Source organism: Oncorhynchus masou, chromosome 30 (genome assembly GCF_036934945.1).
Source record: "Oncorhynchus masou masou isolate Uvic2021 chromosome 30, UVic_Omas_1.1, whole genome shotgun sequence".
NCBI classification, from domain to species: domain Eukaryota; kingdom Metazoa; phylum Chordata; class Actinopteri; order Salmoniformes; family Salmonidae; genus Oncorhynchus; species Oncorhynchus masou.
In genome coordinates, this window is record NC_088241.1 from 63,192,911 (window position 1) to 63,212,063 (window position 19,153).

The 19,153-nt window shown below is 44.1% G+C and overlaps 1 protein-coding gene across 3 annotated transcripts in view; it reads left to right on the forward strand.

Annotated features, from left to right (window-relative positions):
* LOC135522931 (collagen alpha-1(XVIII) chain-like) overlaps nucleotides 1–19,153 on the forward strand; it is a 129,869-nt gene that overhangs the window by 47,220 nt on the left and 63,496 nt on the right. For all 3 annotated transcript variants that reach the window (XR_010452745.1, XM_064949645.1, XM_064949646.1), the window contains exons 4-9: nucleotides 4,394–4,468; nucleotides 5,540–5,680; nucleotides 13,042–13,156; nucleotides 13,324–13,364; nucleotides 13,956–14,135; nucleotides 16,889–16,915. Coding sequence is in view for 2 of the 3 variants with exons in the window: in XM_064949645.1 (XP_064805717.1) it covers nucleotides 4,394–4,468; nucleotides 5,540–5,680; nucleotides 13,042–13,156; nucleotides 13,324–13,364; nucleotides 13,956–14,135; nucleotides 16,889–16,915 (579 nt within the window). In the remaining variant the exon portion in view is untranslated. The remainder of the gene's footprint in view (nucleotides 1–4,393; nucleotides 4,469–5,539; nucleotides 5,681–13,041; nucleotides 13,157–13,323; nucleotides 13,365–13,955; nucleotides 14,136–16,888; nucleotides 16,916–19,153) is intronic.

The following is a 19,153-nucleotide window of genomic DNA, read 5'->3' on the forward strand; positions in this document are numbered from 1 at the left end:
TCAATGTGTGTTGTAGGCAGTGAGGCCTCCAGCTGATAGTGTGTTTGTGTTGGAATCTGATATCCTGTTTCTTCCCCTGTGAGGAACACTAACAAACAGACGCAACAGCGGTGGCGCTCCTGAAAGCACCTCACACTGCATTATGGAAAAATTGAGGTGTGTGTGTGTGTGTGTGTGTGTGTGTGTGTGTGTGTGTGCGTGCGTGCGTGTGTGTGTGTGTGTGTGTGTGTGTGGGGCAGTCGACCACAGCTGATTTGGATAAGAACTCATGCTGGTTTAGGACCACTAGACTTCAAAAACAACCGTCTCTGAGTCCCATGTTCATTTCCTTTAGTTTTGTGTTTGTTGTATATTTAAGCAGAGTATAAACTCTTGCTAAGAGACTTTGTGTAACCCTGACGTACACAGCATTATGTACCTCTTCATAGAACCATTAATTACATCGCTTATGACATCACAACACTTCCATGTCAGCTGTCTTAGCAGCGGTCACTTGGTGCAACAGACATGGTACTCTACACCATACGATGTGTTGTGCTGTGAGGAAAACACTCTTCTTGTTGTCCTGCCAAACAATGTGCATCAAATAGCTCTGGGTTTTTTTTTTCTCTTCACGTCAACCAAAAAATGTAAGCTTTTTGGCGACGCACACCAGGGGTGGGTTTGCCATCGAACTGACAATGCACAAGCAAAAAAGGACCCCATACCTACTGTAAAATATAGTGGTGAATCTTTGATTTTATGGGGATATTTTGCTTCCACTGATCCTGGGGGTCTTTGTTAAGGTCAACCGCATCATGACCTCTACCCAGGACCAGGACATTTTTTGTCAAATAATCTGATTGCCTGTGAACTTTGGCGGCAAGTGGATCTTCCAGCAACACAATAACCCCAAGCACACATTACAGAACAAAGAGATGGTCTCCAGACTTGAAACCCATTTAAAAAAAAATGTTTTAACCTTTATTTAACCAGGCAAGTCAGTTAAGAGCACATTCTTATTACCAATGATGGCCTAGGAACAGTGGGTTAGCTGCCTGTTCAGGGGCAGAATGACAGATTTGTACCTTGTCAGCTCGGGGTTTGAACTCGCAACCTTCCGGTTACTAGTCCAATGCTCTAACCACTAGGCTACCCTGCCGCCCCATTGAACATCTGTGGTTTGAATTGAAGAGGGCAGTCCATAAACGCAGACGAAGGATTTCACGGATCTGGAAAAGTTCTGTGAGGAATGGTTTAAGATCCCTCACAGTTTGTTTTTAGAAAAAGGCTTAGTGCCGTTATCCTCACAAGGGAAAGGTATTGAAAACAAGGTGTGTCAATAATGTTGACCCCTTCCTACAGTAGTTGAGAAACAAAATATGACTTGTTACAAAATCTCTTTCTCTGACAATTTGATTAGGTTAAAATACTATAATTTCCTAAACAAATAGAGTATTTGAGCTCAGTATTTGAATTATGCACGCTGACTTCGGTCGCCAGCCGTACGGTGTTTGGTGTTGCATCCGTTGGTGCGGCTGACTTCTGGGTTAAGCGAGCAGTGTGTCAAGAAGCAGCCTCTCCCGAGTCCGTACGGGAGTTGCAGTGATGGGACAAGACTGTAACTACCAATTGGGGAGAAAAAGGGGGTAAAAATGACCAAATAATAATATTGATCTCAGAAAAGCTCATAAAACTTTAATGGAATCAGAGCTGTTGCATGGAAACATTTCCTGTTTACCTTCAACCTCTCTTTATAGCATCAGATGGACTTGATTTAGTTTACTGAGCCTCTCTTCTCCCTCCTCTCCCCTTCTGTCTTCTCCCTCCCCTCCTCCTCTCTCCTCTCCACTTTGTTGGATTGAAAACAGGTGTTTGTCCTCTGGATAGACCCATAAACAGATTAGTCAAACATGCTATGTTTCATTCGACCCTCCTGACAGTCATTGTTAGTGGGATCTATGTTCTGTTATAGCAGTTTAAAGGCTGCTGTCTTGAAGAGTCTTTGTCAGATTGAGGTACCTGTTACCAGGTTGAGGTACCTGTTACCAGGTTGAGGTACCTGTTACCAGGTTGAGGTACCTGTTACCAGGTTGAGGTACCTGTTACCAGGTTGAGGTACCTGTTACCAGGTTAAGGTACAGTGCCTTGCGAAAGTATTCGGCCCCCTTGAACTTTGCGACCTTTTGCCACATTTCAGGCTCTAAACATAAAGATATAAAACTGTATTTTTTTGTGAAGAATCAACAACAAGTGGGACACAATCATGAAGTGGAACGACATTTATTGGATATTTCAAACTTTTTTAACAAATCAAAAACTGAAAAATTGGGCATGCAAAATTACTTTGTAGCGCCACCTTTTGCTGCGATTACAGCTGTAAGTCGCTTGGGGTATGTCTATCAGTTTTGCACATCGAGAGACTGACATTTTTTCCCATTCCTCCTTGCAAAACAGCTCGAGCTCAGTGAGGTTGGATGGAGAGCATTTGTGAACAGCAGTTTTCAGTTCTTTCCACAGATTCTCGATTGGATTCAGGTCTGGACTTTGACTTGGCCATTCTAACACCTGGATATGTTTATTTTTGAACCATTCCATTGTAGATTTTGCTTTATGTTTTGGATCATTGTCTTGTTGGAAGACAAATCTCCGTCCCAGTCTCAGGTCTTTTGCAGACTCCATCAGGTTTTCTTCCAGAATGGTCCTGTATTTGGCTCCATCCATCTTCCCATCAATTTTAACCATCTTCCCTGTCCCTGCTGAAGAAAAGCAGGCCCAAACCATGATGCTGCCACCACTATGTTTGACAGTGGGTATGGTGTGTTCAGGGTGATGAGCTGTGTTGCTTTTACGCCAAACATAACGTTTTGCATTGTTGCCAAAAAGTTCAATTTTGGTTTCATCTGACCAGAGCACCATCTTCCACATGTTTGGTGTGTCTCCCAGGTGGCTTGTGGCAAACTTTAAACAACACTTTTTATGGATATCTTTAAGAAATGGCTTTCTTCTTGCCACTCTTCCATAAAGGCCAGATTTGTGCAATATACGACTGATTGTTGTCCTATGGACAGAGTCTCCCACCTCAGCTGTAGATCTCTGCAGTTCATCCAGAGTGATCATGGGCCTCTTGGCTGCATCTCTGATCAGTCTTCTCCTTGTATGAGCTGAAAGTTTAGAGGGACGACCAGGTCTTGGTAGATTTGCAGTGGTCTGATACTCCTTCCATTTCAATATTATCGCATGCACAGTGCTCCTTGGGATGTTAAAAGCTTGGGAAATATTTTTGTATCCAAATCCGGCTTTAAACTTCTTCACAACAGTATCTCGGACCTGCCTGGTGTGTTCCTTGTTCTTCATGATGCTCTCTGCACTTTTAACGGACCTCTGAGACTATCACAGTGCAGGTGCATTTATACGGAGACTTGATTACACACAGGTGGATTGTATTTATCATCATTAGTCATTTAGGTCAGCATTGGATCATTCAGAGATCCTCACTGAACTTCTGGAGAGAGTTTGCTGCACTGAAAGTAAAGGGGCTGAATAATTCTGCACGCCCAATTTTTCAGTTTTTGATTTGTTAAAAAAGTTTGAAATATCCAATAAATGTCGTTCCACTTCATGATTTTGTCCCACTTGTTGCTGATTCTTCACAAAAAAATACAGTTTTATATCTTTATGTTTGAAGCCTGAAATGTGGCAAAAGGTCGCAAAGTTCAAGGGGGCTGAATACTTTCGCAAGGCACTGTACCTGTTACCAGGTCGAGGTACCTGTTACCAGGTCGAGGTACCTGTTACCAGATCGAGGTACCTGTTACCAGGTCGAGGTACCTGTTACCAGGTCGAGGTACCTGTTACCAGGTCGAGGTACCTGTTACCAGGTCGAGGTACCTGTTACCAGGTCGAGGTATCTGTTACCAGGTCGAGGTACCTGTTACCAGGTCGAGGTACCTGTTACCAGGTCGAGGTACCTGTTACCAGGTTGAGGTACATGTTGAGAGCTGGCAAATCAAATCAGGTCATGCATTTACTGTGAGTGTGTATACTATATTTAATGTTCCTTAACCCCCCCTCCTAGGGTACTGTTAGTGTTTATACTAGTGATAATGTGCCTTAACCTCTCTCTCCCCAGGGTACTGTTAGTGTTTATACTAGTGATACTGTGCCTTAACCTCTCTCTCCCCAGGGTAGTGTTAGTGTTTATACTAGTGTTAATGTGCCTTAACCTCTCTCTCCCTCCCCAGGGTACTGTTAGTGTTTATACTAGTGTTAATGTGCCTTAACCTCTCTCTCCCTCCCCAGGGTACTGTTAGTGTTTATACTAGTGATAATGTGCCTTAACCTCTCTCTCCCTCCCCAGGGTACTGTTAGTGTTTATACTAGTGATAATGTGCCTTAACCTCTCTCTCCCCAGGGTTGTATCCAGCAGCTGGTTCTGAAGGGATACCCCACAGCCCAAGATGACCTGTGTGAAGAGGACGACCCCTATGTGAGTGTTTCCCAATACTACATCTGACCTTCTTTTCACTTGAGCCCTAATAGGTAGGACTGGGTAGGTCAGGGTGGGACTGGGTAGGTCAGGACTGGGTAGGTCAGGATGGGACTGGGTAGGTCAGGATGGGACTGGGTAGGACAAGGTGGGACTGGGTAGGACTGGGTAGGACAAGGTAGGACTGGGTGGGACTGGATGGGACTGGGTGGGACTGGATGGGACTGGGTATAGCTGGATGGGACTGGGTGGGACTGGGTGGGACTGGATGGGACTGGGTGGGACTGGATGGGACTGGGTATAGCTGGGTGGACTGGGTGGGACTGGATGGGACTGGGTGGGACTGGATGGGACTGGGTGGGACTGGGTAGGAAAAGGTAGGACTCGCAAGGTTTCCACCATACAGCTATCAACAACTATCAAGTATTTTCAGATGAGTTATCATAAAGGAAAGGATGCCAGGAGAGACTATCTAGTGGACACTGTACGTGGACCTCTAACCACTGATCTAAGATCTCAGATTTCAACCACCCCAATACTAACACCATTAGGATGATGAAAATGTCAAATCTGAACCTACATCAGTGGTAATGTGCTGAACTTCTACCTTACTCCATCCTGAAACCTGACATGCTGATGATGAATGGGACCATCAGCCCCTCTAGTGGTGGTTAGAGGACATCGCAGGGTTGTGTGTTGAAAGATTCATTCGCTTTCTGGTGAAAACAGCACTGAACTCCAGTTGTTTTATTCATGATTTAGTTAATTATTTTCTCTGTTTTTAGCTCCGTTTTTAAGCACAAGTTATTGCTACTTGTAAAATAAGAATTTGTTCTTAATAATTAACTGACTTGCCTAGTTAAATAAAGGTTTAATATATATATATATATATTTTAAATACTTGGAAAAGCATTAGACAATTTGCTTGTGATAGAAGCATCTAGACTATTCTTCCTCACTGCCTATTGAATATGTAAAACTATTAGTGAGATTCCAATGTCATAACTTTAGTGTTATGTAATGAAAATACAAGGTTGTTACTGTCGCCCTTCCATTGTTACCCTCTTTCAGGCATCTGGCTATGGGAGTGGAGACGACTCCTTCGATGACACAGAAACTCTGGATGAAGTGAAGAAGGTAGTGGAGGAGAGAGAGTACACTGAAACTCTGGATGAAGTGAAGAAGGTAGTGGAGGAGAGAGAGTACACTGTGGTGAGCGACCCAGACCCAACCCTGTACACACATATTCTATCACACTTTCATAAACCCACAAGGATAGTTTTACGACATTTTAAAAACATTTTTATTTTATTTAAAAGAACAAATGACAATGACGGCCTACTGGGGAACAGTGGGTTTAACTGCCTTGTTCAGGGGTAGAACGACAGATTGTTTTATCTTGTCAGCTCAGGGATTCAATCTAGCAACCTTTTGGTTCCAGGCCCAACACTCTCGGCTACCTGCCGCCCCCATACATGATCAATACGTCGTTATACATCATCAACATGTACACCTTCTAACTCCCTCCTCCTAACACAGTAGGGGTATCTACAGCACATCCAGATGTAACGGATGTGAAACGGCTAGCTTAGTTAGCGGTGAGCGCCAAATAGCGTTTCAATCGGTGACGTCACTTGCTCTGAGACCTTGAAGTAGTAGGTCCCCTTGCTCTGCAAGGGCCGCGGCTTTTGTGGAGCGATGGGTGACGATGCTTCGTGCGTGTCAGTTGTTGATGTGTGCAGAGTGTCCCTGGTTCGCGCCCGGATGTGGGCGAGGGGACGGTCTAAAGTTTTACTGTTACATTGGTGCGGTGACCCGTATCACTGGTTGCTGCGGAAAAGGAGGAAGGTCAAAAGGGGGGTGAGTGTAACGGAAGTGAAACGGCTAGCTTAGTTAGCGGTGCGCGCCAAATAGCGTTTCAATTGGTGACGTCACTTGCTCTGAGACCTTGAAGTAGTGGTTCCCCTTGCTCTGCAAGGGCCTCTGCTTTTGTGGAGCGATAGGTAACGATGCTTCGTGGGTGTCAGTTGTTGATGTGTGCAGAGGGTCCCTGGTTCGCGCCCGGGTATGGGCGAAGGGACGCTCTAAAGTTATACTGTTACATTGGTACCGTGACCCGTATCACTGGTTGCTGCGGAAAAGGAGGAAGGTCAAAAGGGGGGTAAGTGTAACGGATGTGAAACGGCTAGCTTAGTTAGCGGTGCGCTAAATAGTGTTTCAATTGGTGACGTCATTTGCTCTGAGACCTTGAAGTAGTAGTTCCCCTTGCTCTGCAAGGGCCGCGGCTTTTGTGGAGTGATGGGTAACGATGCTTCGTGGGTGTCAGTTGTTGATGTGTGGAGAGGGTCCCTGGTTTGCGCCTGGGTATGGGCGAGGGGACGGTCTAATGTTATACTTTTACACAGACAATTCAAGTTAATGGGACCAGTTTGATGGGAGACGTGAAGATATGCCATTCCGTTTCCTCTAGCCAGGTTCTCCTATCTGAGAAACGCTGTGAGCTCAACCAGATCTGGTCTGACCTTCTTGGACCATGTCTGAGAGGAAAGCATATATCCTCTTCTGAATAGTTAACTGCTTTCTGATACATTGAAGGATCTGTGCCCCCCCACACACAGCCGTTTAGACAACAACACATAGGTTTTTCCCCTGTAACTTAGTTACTTTAGTGCCTTTTATTAGTTGTGTAAACTGAGCCATATATCAAGAGTCTGGAAGCAGCAGTTGTGATGTGTGCCCAGCCACTCCTCTTCTTCCTCCCCCTGCCCAGCCACTCCTCTTCTTCCTTCATCCTGCCCAGCCATTCCTCTTCTTCCTCCCCCTGCCCACCACTCCTCTTCTTCCTCCCCCTGCCCAACCACTCCTCTTCTTCCTCCCCCTGCCCAGCCACTCCTCTTCTTCCTCCCCCTGCCCAACCACTCCTCTTCTTTCTCCCCCTGCCCAGCCACTCCTCTTCTTCCTCCCCCTGCCCAGCCACTCCTCTTCTTCCTCCCCCTGCCCAACCACTCCTCTTCTTCCTCCCCCTGCCCAGCCACTCCTCTTCTTCCTCCCCCTGCCCAACCACCCCTCTCCTTCCTCCCCCTGCCCAACCACTCCTCTTCTTCCTCCCCCTGTCCAACCACTCCTCTTCTTCCTCCCCCTGTCCAACCACTCCTCTTCTTCCTCCCCCTGCCCAGCCACTCCTCTTCCTCCTCCCCCTGCCCAACCACCCCTCTTCTTCCTCCCTCTGCCCGTTTGGAGAGAGATGTCTTGGTATTACATGTCATGCCTCAAAAGTGATCTAACGTTGACATATCCCATGCTATTTGTGGAGATCCTGCATTATTTACAAGGATGGCACCAGACTGTAACCGCAGGCCTCAATCCCAGATATAAGCAAGATTGGCACCATAACTTTCTCTTGAACACTGCCTTCCATCTTCCTTCAACTGTCACATGGACACCAAGCACACTGCTTAACATCAAAACAGCTGCTGATGCTTGGCTGAGTTTTCCTTCCAGTTTCCCTTGAGCTTTTCTCTCCCATTACCAGGGATTGGATATCATCTGTAAAGACTGTGATGAGATAAAGGGTTTCAGTGGGAGAGACCACACAGTGTGCACATTTGGGGTTTTGCCCTAACACTACACAGCTGTGTGGTGTCTTTGGCTATGCCGGATTAAGTGATATGACATGCTATTCTATCAAATATTTTCTCTGCAATTAATATTACCTGATTGAACCAATCATGTAAATGTAATTAACTAGAAAGTCGGGCGAAATATATATTTTTTATAGAGCTGTTATCTTCCGAATAAACTCGTAAAGACCTGGTCATCTTTTACATCAATAGCAGTCAATTATTAATCGTCACCTTATTCAGTCTCATCTGAACATCGTAGAATTGTCGGTTATCTTCACGAACCCTGGCTAACAAGATGAATCGCAATACAAAATGTGGTTTATTTATTTACTAAATACCTAAACAATCACACAGGATTACATATACACAGGATGGGTCATACATTGAGTACTAATTATGTCATAAAAGAAAACGTCCCTGGCGGACGGAACCGATATGCCGGCTGGTTACACAAAGAAAGGGGGTTGAGTTTTGAATGAAAGTGTGGGAAGACTGAGGAACAAAGGAATTTGGTCTCTGATCGGACTTTGTAAAGCTATGCTAGCGTAAATACAGACTCTTATGCATTCTAAATAACCACCCATTTGGAAAAGGAAAATGCAAGAAATATTTACTCTGAGCCGTGCTTCAATAGGTTAGTCGTAGATGGAAGGCCGTGTTGCCCAACAGAGATTTTCCTGTCCTCTGAAGAATGTCTGGTGGTAGAGTGGATACGTTGCAGTAGTGTCGTCATGTGTTAGAAGAGATACTTTGTCCGTCCTTTCCAAGCCCACATTTACAGCTGCTGCTACTCACTCGACCCCTAGTAGGTATCACTTCTTTAGTGAATAAGAGTTCAAAGTTCATACCAAGTTGACATACTTTAAGCTCACGCTGAAGTTGGCTTAGTTCTGTAGTTTGATATTAGCCCTTTTAACGTATGGACCATCGTCATCACGTCCTCGGGAATACAAATGTTAATTTCGTTAACACGGGCTTATGTAGTGGGGAGAGAAGGGCGTGTTTCATAGTTTACAACCAATGTCTGTTCACTTGGGCGGGGCCACTGTGTTGAGCCTAGTTCACTTATGAAAACCAATTCTCTCATTTAGAAGCTAAAATTACATTTAATCTTTTCAGAAATAGTTTCATATTTAAACATTTAAATTGCACAACATTTCCATGTGAATCTCATAACTATAATGTGTAGACTTTCCAAGATAGTGTTTATGTCATCCTATCATCAGTAATGATGTCTCAGATGACAACTGATCTGATATCATATTTTTTAAGTACCAACGCATATTTTTTAACTGGTTGGATTACTGAAATATGGTTCTGGTCCCCACCCTTTTATGTTACCAGACTCTCTATGTTAACCTCTTACATCTATGGGGGCGCTATTTCATTTTTGGATGAAAAACGTTCCCGTTTTAAACAAGATATTTTGTCACAAAAAGATGCTCGACTATGCATATAATTGATAGCATTCGAAAGAAAACACTCTGACGTGTCCAGAAATACCAAGATATTCTCTGTGCGTGCCCTAGAACGTGAGCTTCAGGCAAAACCAAGATGAGATGGCATCCAGGAAATGACAAGGATTTTTGAGGCTCTGTTTTCCATTGTCTCCTTATATGGCTGTGAATGCGAGAGGAATGAGCCTGCCCTTTCTGTCGTTTTTCCCCAAGGTGTCTGCAGCATTGTGACGTATTTGTAGGCAGATCATTGGAAGATTGACCATAAGAGACCACATTTACCAGGTGTCCGCCCGGTGTCCTGCGCCAAATTGCGCAAAAGTCACCTGCAAGTATTTTTCCATGGGGTACAGAGAGGAAAGCAAGCTTCCACGAACTGCATATCAATGAAGAGATATGTGAAAAAACACCTTGAGGATTGATTCCAAACAACGTTTGCCATGTTTCGGTCGATATTATGTAGTTAATCCGGAAAAAGTTTTACGTTGTAGGTGACTGAATTTTCGGGCCAGAAATGTAGAAAACGGAACGATTTCTCCTACACACAGACGCTTTCAGGAAAAACTGCGCATTTGGTATGTAACTGAGAGTCTCCTCATTGAAAACATCAGAAGCTCTTCAAAGGTAAATGATTTTATTTATTTGGTTATCTGGTTTTTGTGAAAATGTTGTGTGCTAAATGCTACTCAAAATGCTATGCTAGCTTTGCATACTCTTACACAAATTAGTCAATTTCTATGGTTCAAAAGCATATTTTGAAAATCTGAGATGACAGTGTTGTTAAGAAAAGGCTACGCTTGAGAGCAGATGCATTATTTTCATTTTATTTGCGATTTTCAGAAATCGTTAACGTTGCGTTATGCTAATGAGCCTGAGGCTTTAGTCACAAACCCGGATCCGGGATGGGGAGTTTCAAGAAGTTAACAAAGGGCTTTCCAAGAGTCACTCTGGAGATTAGAGAGAGAGGAAAGGTATTTATCGGGGTCATAAACCTCACCAAAAGGCCAACGTCAAGAAGCTTGTCACTGAGTTGGTTATCTTAGTCAGCTGTGTAGTGCGAGGGCCAAATCACAAAACGTGCACCCAGGAGGGGGGGGAGGACCCAGGACCGAGTTTGGGAAACGCTGAGTTTGGCTACACACTCAGGGTTACTACTTATCTCTTTCTCTCGCTCACCCTCTCTTCCACTCTCCCTCACCCTCTCTCTCTCACCCTCTCTTCCACTCTCCCTCACCCTCTCTCTCTCACCCTCTCTTCCACTCTCCCTCACCCTCTCTCTCTTACCCTCTCTTCCACTCTCCCTCACCCTTTCCCTCTCTCTCTCACCCTCTCTCTCTCACCCTCTCTTCCACTCTCCCTCACCTTCTCTCGCTCACCCTCTTTCTCACCTTCTCTCTCTCGCCCCCTCTCTTTTCCACTCTCTCTTGCTCTCGCCCTTTCTATCTTTCACTCACTCTCTCTCGCCCTATCTCTCTCTTCTACTCTATCTCGCCCTCGCTCTCTTCCACTCTCTCTCCCTCTCTCTCTCGCCCTCGCTCTTTTTCTCTCTCTTGCCCTCTCTCTCTTCCACTCTCTCTTGTTCTCTCTCGCCCTCTCGCTCTCTCTTGCCCTTTCTCTCTCTCTTGCTCTCTCTCTTCCACTCTCTCTTCCACTCTCTCTTCCACTCTCTCTCTTCCACTCTTGCCCTCTCCTCTTCCCCTCTCTCTCTTCCACTCTCTCCCTCTTGCCCTCTCCATCTTCCACTCTCTCTCCCTCTCTCTTCCACTCTGTCCCTCTTGCCTTCTCCATCTTCCACTCTCTCTTGCTCTCTCTTCCACTCTTTGCTCTCTCTCTTCCACTCTCTTGCTCTCTCTCTTCCACTCTCTTGCTCTCTCTCTTCCACTCTCTTGCTCTCTCTCTTCCACTCTCTTGCTCTCTCTCTTCCACTCTGTCTTGCTCTCTCTCTTCCACTCTGTCTTGCTCTCTCTCTTCCACTTTGTCTTGCTCTCTCTCTTCCACTCTGTCTTGCTCTCTCTTCCACTCTCTCCCTCTCTCTTCCACTCTCTCTCGCTCTCTCTCTTCCACTCTCTCTTGCTCTCTCTCTTCCACTCTCTCTTGCTCTCTCTCTTCCACTCTCTCTTGCTCTCTCTCTTCCACTCTGTCACTCTCTCTTCCACTCTCTCCCTCTCTCTTCCACTCTCTCTCGCTCTCTCTCTTCCACTCTCTCTCGCTCTCTCTCTCCACTCTCTCCCTCTCTCTTCCACGCTCTCTCGCTCTCTCTCTTCCACTCTATCTTGCTCTCTCTCTTCCACTCTGTCATGCTCTCTCTCTTCCACTCTGTCTTGCTCTCTCTTCCACTCTCCCTCTCTCTTCCACTCTCTCTTGCTCTCTCTCTTCCACTCTGTCTTGCTCTCTCTCTCGCCCTCTCTCTCTTTCCACTCTGTCTTGCTCTCTCTCTTCCACTCTCTGTCCCTCTCTCTCGCCCTCTCTCTCTTCTACTCTCTCTCGCTCTCTCTCTCACCCTCTCTCGCTCAGTGTCCAGCTGTATGATCGTTTAACTGCTATTGCTTAGATTTAATCCAGGTGCTCCGAATCAAAGCTGAACCCTCAAGGAAGCCTCTTTCTCTAAAAGCTCTGTTTTGTGAATTTGATAAAAAGAAATACATACTGTTTTTAGTTGTCCAAGGTGACTAAGGTCATATTTAATGAATAGTAAAAGTTCAACAACCATGAAAACTCTGAGATCTGTGTTTTTTTTTTAAAATCTGTTCTGATCAAATCTGTGACCATTAGCCTAATTGTATGTTCGTGGTCTACTCTGTCGTCATCCTTACTTTTCCTTGAGGCTGTTCCTACTCCCAGCTTGTTTGTGTCCTCTGTTGTAGCTGGCGTTGGGGTAGACTCAGGAAGGGTGATTTGACTGCTAAACCTCTCTGTTCCAGGATGGCTTCCACGTTCACCATTAGGGAGAAAACAAGACCCTAAATCAGTGATTTGGACAACTACTCCACAACCCACACAGGATGAGGTCCAAATCACTGATTTAGGGTCTGTTTGTTTTCTCCCTAATGGTGAAAGTTAGGATTTGGGGAAGGAAAACGGATCCTAGATCTGTATACCAGGGAAGCTTAATCCGGGAGCAAGGCATGTGCTGAGGCAGGGAATGATTTAGGGCCAGTGTGTATGTGGTCCCAGCCTCTTCCTGCTTAGCTGGTTTAGCACTTCTGCTCGTCTGTCAGTGCACACACACACACACACACACACACACACACACACACACACACACACACACACACACACACACACACACACACACACACACACACACACACACACACACACACACACACACACACACAGACACACACACAGAGACCACACACACACACACACAAAGTTACAATCTTAAAAAAAAAAGATTAGATGAAGGTTGTTCAAAATACATTCTGTAACAATCCTGACCCCCATCCCCCCTCTCTTCCTCTCTCTCTGCTACCTCCGCCTACCGTCTCAGCCAGAGGAACCATGGGGCACCCCTGTGCGCGCCCCTCCCACAGAGGCATCGCCCAGTGACGATGAGGATGCTGATGAGATCTCAGGTCAGGACGTGGAGCTGAAAGTAGAGAGAGGTGAGAGATGTGAGCGAGAGACATGGAGGTAGATTGTACATAACACTGCATGAATATATTATTATTATTATTATCCCTTGTGGTGTTGAAATGATGAGCCACCAGGGGGCGATAAAACCTGGTAAGACACAGAGCCATATATATTGAGATTGTATCTTTGGCCACAGGACCAAGTCGGACTGCGGATGCAGACTACAGACCAAGCAGTGTAAGTATGAGTTGTTGACAGATTTAAGAGAATGCAACTGAAGACCGATAATGTGTTACCTGCCCTATAGTAATGATGTGTATAAACCCTGGATTGATGATGCTACTACAGTATGCAATGACCAATGAGAGGCTTAGAAGCCACCGGCCTCCATATTGGTACTGCCCGGAAGAAGCAGTATTCCATAGGAATGAATGGAATTTTTACAGTATTTCAATAAAAGGATTCAAGGACAAAATTACATGGGGACAGTAACATTAGTCCTCTCTAAAAATTAAAAATGTATTTATTAAAGAATATGCTCTTTCATTATTTGTTTTGTTTGCATTAAGGTGTCTGTAATAGAATATACTTGTCTAAAATGAATATAGACATTAATAAATGTATTTCTATATCTTCCAACATCTGTTTTACACTGGAGGAGGAGTAACAAGATGGCTGTGCAGTGGCTTCCAAACAGAGGCCCCTGTCAGTCATCTAGGGTTAATACACATCATGGATATCACCAGCCATCAAACAAATCATTGGTTGCCAATATACCACACTACCACACTTAATGTTCTCATGGGGTGACTCTCTCTCTCTCTCCAGAGGACTTCCAGTCAGAAAGGAGAGCAAGGAGATCCAGGGCCAGCCGGCCCCCCTGGCTCCCCCGGGCCCCCAGGCCCACACAGTCTCTTTAGCAAAGGCTTCTCTCAGGGATTGCCAGGACCCAGGGGCCCCCTGGGGCCCCCAGGACCAGCAGGAACACCCGGTAACGAGGGCCAGCCAGTAAGAACCTGTCTGTTACCACAACATCCCCTCCCCTTCACCCTCTATTGTTCATGTTGATCAGCACTGTATTGTAATTGCAAATCACAGTTGTATCTGTTTCCGGCCGATTCATTTGTTCACTCTGACTCCTAGACATTTGTGTGGTTTGTCTCGGCAGGCGTATTTCTCACCAAAATAGTTCAGTTCCATTGGTGTTCTCTCTCTTTAATTCTGCTATTGACTCCTTTTAATGGCCCATTTAGGTGGTTTCATGCCCACAGCCAGTGGCCACGATGACGGCTGTATTGTTACCTCATTCAGTGGTTTAGAATAGCAGTTTTTTATGTACGTTTTTTGAAGTCGTTTTTATACAATACCAGTCAACAGTTTGGACACCTACTTATTCAAGGGTTTTTCTTTATTTGTGCTATTTTCTACATTGTAGAATAATAGTGAAGACATCAAAACTATGAAAGAACACTATGGAGTCATGTAGTAACCAAAAAAGTGTTAAACAAATCCAAACATTTTTTTAAAGATAAACCACCTGGTATTGACAACTTAAATGGAAAGCGAATGAGGAGGGTAGCAGACTTTATTGCCACTCGTATTTGTCATCATTTTAATCCGTCTGGAGGAAAATGTTTTTCTTCTGACCTGGAATGAAGCTAAAGTCATGGTATGGTAAAGCACCTCAGCCAACCAATCAGCTTGCTGCCGACACATAGCAAAGTTCTAATTCTCTGTAAACAAATGAACAACAGACTTTCAGCATGCTTATAGAGAAGGGCACTCAACATGTACTGCACTGACAAAAAAATGACTGATGATTGTTTGAAAGAAATTGATAATAAGTAGATTGTGGGAGCTGTACACATATGGAATCATGTAGTATCCAAAGAAGTGTTAAACAAATCCAAATATATTTGAGATTTGAGATTCTTCAACCTTGGCCTTGATGACAGCTTTGCACACTCTTGGCATTCTCTCAACCAGCTTCACTTGGAATGCTTTTCCAACATTCTTGAAGGAGTTCCACATATGCTGAGCACTTGTTAGCTGCTTTTCCTTCACTCTGCGGTCCAACTCATCCCAAACCATCGCAATTGGGTTGAAGTTGAGTGATTGTAGAGGCCAGGTCATCTGAAGTAGCACGTCTCCATCACTCTCCTTCTTGGCCAAATAGCCCTTACACATCCTGGAGGTGTGTTGGGTCATTGTCCTGTTGATAAACAAATTATAGTCCCACTAAGTGCAAACCTGATGGGATGGCATATTGCTGCAGAATGCTGTGGTAGCCATGCTGGTTAAGTGTGACTTGAATTCCCACACCATCACACCTCCTCCTCCATGATTCACGGTGGGAACCACATGCAGAGATGATCCGTTCACCTACTCTATGTCTCACAAAGACACGGTAGTTGGAAACAACAATCTCTAATTTGGCCCCATCAGACCAAAGGACAGATTTCCACCGTTCTCATGTGCATTGCGCGTGTTTTTTTTGCCCAAGCAAGTCTCTTCATCTTATTGGTGTCCTTTAGTAGTGGTTTCAGCTCGCTGGTCACCATAGCAGCACCCACCTGTAGCACGCGCTCCAGCAGGTATATCTCTCTGGTCACCCCCAAAACCAATTCTTCCTTTGGCCGCCTCTCCTTCCAGTTCTCTGCTGCCAATGACTGGAACGAACTACAAAAATCTCTGAAACTGGAAACACTTTTCTCCCTCACTAGCTTTAAGCACCAACTGTCAGAGCAGCTCACAGATTACTGCACCTGTACATAGCCCATCTATAATTTAGCCCAAACAACTTTCCCTACTGTATTTATTTATTTATTTTGCTCCTTTGCACCCCATTATTTCTATCTCTACTTTGCACATTCTTCTACTGCAAATCAACCATTCCAGTGTTTTACTTGCTATATTTTATTTACTCCGACACCATGGCCTTTTTTTGCCTTTACCTCCCTTATCTCACCTCATTTGCTCACCTCGTATATAGACTTATTTTTCTACTGTATTATTGACTGTATGTTTGTTTTACTCCATGTGTAACTCTGCATTCTTGTATGTGTCGAACTGCTTTGCTTTATCTTGGCCAGGTCGCAATTGTAAATTGTTTTTGCTTGTTTGAGCTGTTCTTGCTATAATACGGATTTGGTGTTTTACCAAATAGGTCTGTCTTCTGTATACCACCCTTACCTTTTCACAACACAACTGATTGGCTCAAACAAATTAAGGAAATGTACTTTTAACAAGGCACACCTGTTATTTGAAATGCATTCCAGGTGACTACCTCATGAAGCTGGTTGAGAGTATGAAAAGCTGTCATCAAGGCAAATGGTGGCTACTTTAAAGAATCTCAAATCTAAAACACTTTTTTGGTTACTATATGATTCCATATGTGTTATTTCATAGTTTTGATGTCTTCACTATTATTCTATAATGTAGAGAATAGTAAAAATAAAGAAAAACCCTTGAATGAGTAGGTGTGTTTAAACTTTTGACACGGTACTGTACAGTGTTTAATTGCGATATTGTAATTACTTCGCCACTATGGCCTATTTATTGCCTTATCTCATTTATCTCATTTGCACTCACTGTATTATTGACTGTATGTTTGTTTACTCCATGTGTAACTCTGTGTTGTTATATGTGTCGAACTTCTTTGCTTTATCTTGGCCAGGTCGCAGTTGTGAGAACTTGTTCTCAACTGGCCTACCTGGTTAAATAAAAAAATAAAAATAATGTATATGTTTTGTGTTTTCTAGGGCAGTGGAGGGATAGACGGAAACCCTGTGAGTATTCTTCATGCGTGTCATTGTTCATTGTGGCTTATCTTTCATTCCTTAGGACTGAGATCACTATAGGCCTACTGCATTGTGGGACTTGTAGTTTTATTCAATTGCTAACAAGCATCGTCCAATTTTGAAGCCTCTTTTTCAAAACTACAGTCTGCATTACCAACATGCATCTTTGCCAAACAGTTAATCTCACCTCCAAAACTCACTCAAACAACCAAAACACTTCATACATGTCTCAAAATAAGCTTGTTCGACCATAACAACAGTTCTCACTCAGAAAGAATACATTGTCACTCACAACGCTCTGACCTGAAAAACACTAACAGTGAGCATTACATACAGTGGGGAGAACAAGTTTTTGATACACTGCCAATTTTGCAGGTTTCCTACTTACAAAGCACGTAGAGGTCTGTAATTGTTATCATAGGTACACTTCAACTGTGAGAGACAGAATCTAAAACAATAATCCAGAAAATCACATTGTATGATTTTTAAGTCATTAATTTGCATCTTATTGCATGACAGAAGTATTTGATTACCTACCAACCAGTAAGAATTCCGTCTCTCACAGACCTGTTAGTTTTTCTTTAAGAAGCCCTCCTGTTCTCCACTCATTACCTGTATGAACTGCACCTTTTTGAACTCGTTACCTGTATAAAAGACACCTGTCCACACACTCAATCAAACAGACTCCTACCTCTCCACAATGGCCAAGACCAGAGAGCTGTGTAATGACATCAGGGATAACATTGTAGACCTGCACAAGGCTGGGATGGGCTACAGGACAATAGGCAAGCAGCTTGGTGAGAAGGCAACAACTTTTGGCGCAATTATTAGAAAATGGAAGAAGTTCAAGATGACGGTCAATCACCCTCGGTCTGGGGCTCCATGCAAGATCTCACCTCGTGGGACATCAATGATCATGAGGAAGGTGAGGGATCAGCCCAGAACTACACAGCTAGACCTGGTCAATGACCTGAAGAGAGCTGGGGCCACAGTCTCAAAGAAAACCATTAGTAACACACTACGCCGTCATGGATTAAAATCCTGCAGCGCACACAAGGTCCCCCTGCTCAAGCCTGCACATGCCCAGGCCCGTCTGAAGTGTGCCAATGACCATCTGGATGATCCAGAGGAGGAATGGGAGAAGGTCATGTGGTCTGATGAGACAAAAATAGAGCGTTTTGGTCTAAACTCCACTCACCGTGTTTGGAGGAGGAAGAAGGATGAGTACAACCCCAAGAACACCATCCCAACCGTGAAGGAAGCATGGAGGTGGAAACATCATTCTTTGGGGATGCTTTTCTGCAAAGGGGACAGAACGACTGCAACGTATTGAGGGGAGGATGGATGGGGCCATGTATCGCGAGATCTTGGCCAACAACCTCCTTCCCTCAGTAAGAGCATTGAAGATGGGTCGTGGCTGGGTCTTCCAGCATGACAACGACCCGAAACACACAGCCAGGGCAACTAAGGAGTGGCTCTGTAAGAAGCATCTCAAGGTCCTGGAGTGGCCTAGCCAGTCTCCAGACCTGAACCCAATAGAAAATCTTTGGAGGGAGTTGAAAGTCCGTATTGCCCAGCAACAGCCCCGAAACCTGAAGGATCTGGAGAAGGTCTGTATGGAGGAGTGGGCCAAAATCCCCGCTGCAGTGTGTGCAAACCTGGTCAAGAACTACAGGAAATGAATGATCTCTGTAATTGCAAACAAAGGTTTCTGTACCAAATATTAAGTTCTGCTTTTCTGATGTATCAAATACTTATGTCATGCAATAAAATGCAAATGAATGACTTAAAAATCATACAATGTGATTTTCTGGATTTTTGATTGATTTAGATTCCGTCTCTCACAGTTGAAGTGTACCTATGATAGGAATTACAGACCTCTACATGCTTTGTAAGTAGGAAAACCTGCAAAATCGGCAGTGTATCAAATACTTGTTCTCCCCACTGTATATTATTAACTTTTCTCTTTGAAGTTTGAATGATTTGTTCACATAAATCAGTATTTCATTATAGAATAAGAATAACACCTTTTCACTTTATTGACTGTACTAAGATATATGTAACAAGAATTAATCAGAACTGCAGCAATTTGCTTCAATAGCCTTTATTTTACTTGTGAAAAATGTAAAGTTGAAACAAATTCCTGAAAGTCCAATAATAATAATAATTTAAAACAACATGTATAGTATAATCACTCATATTGTGAGGGTTCTAGTTCTCATCAAC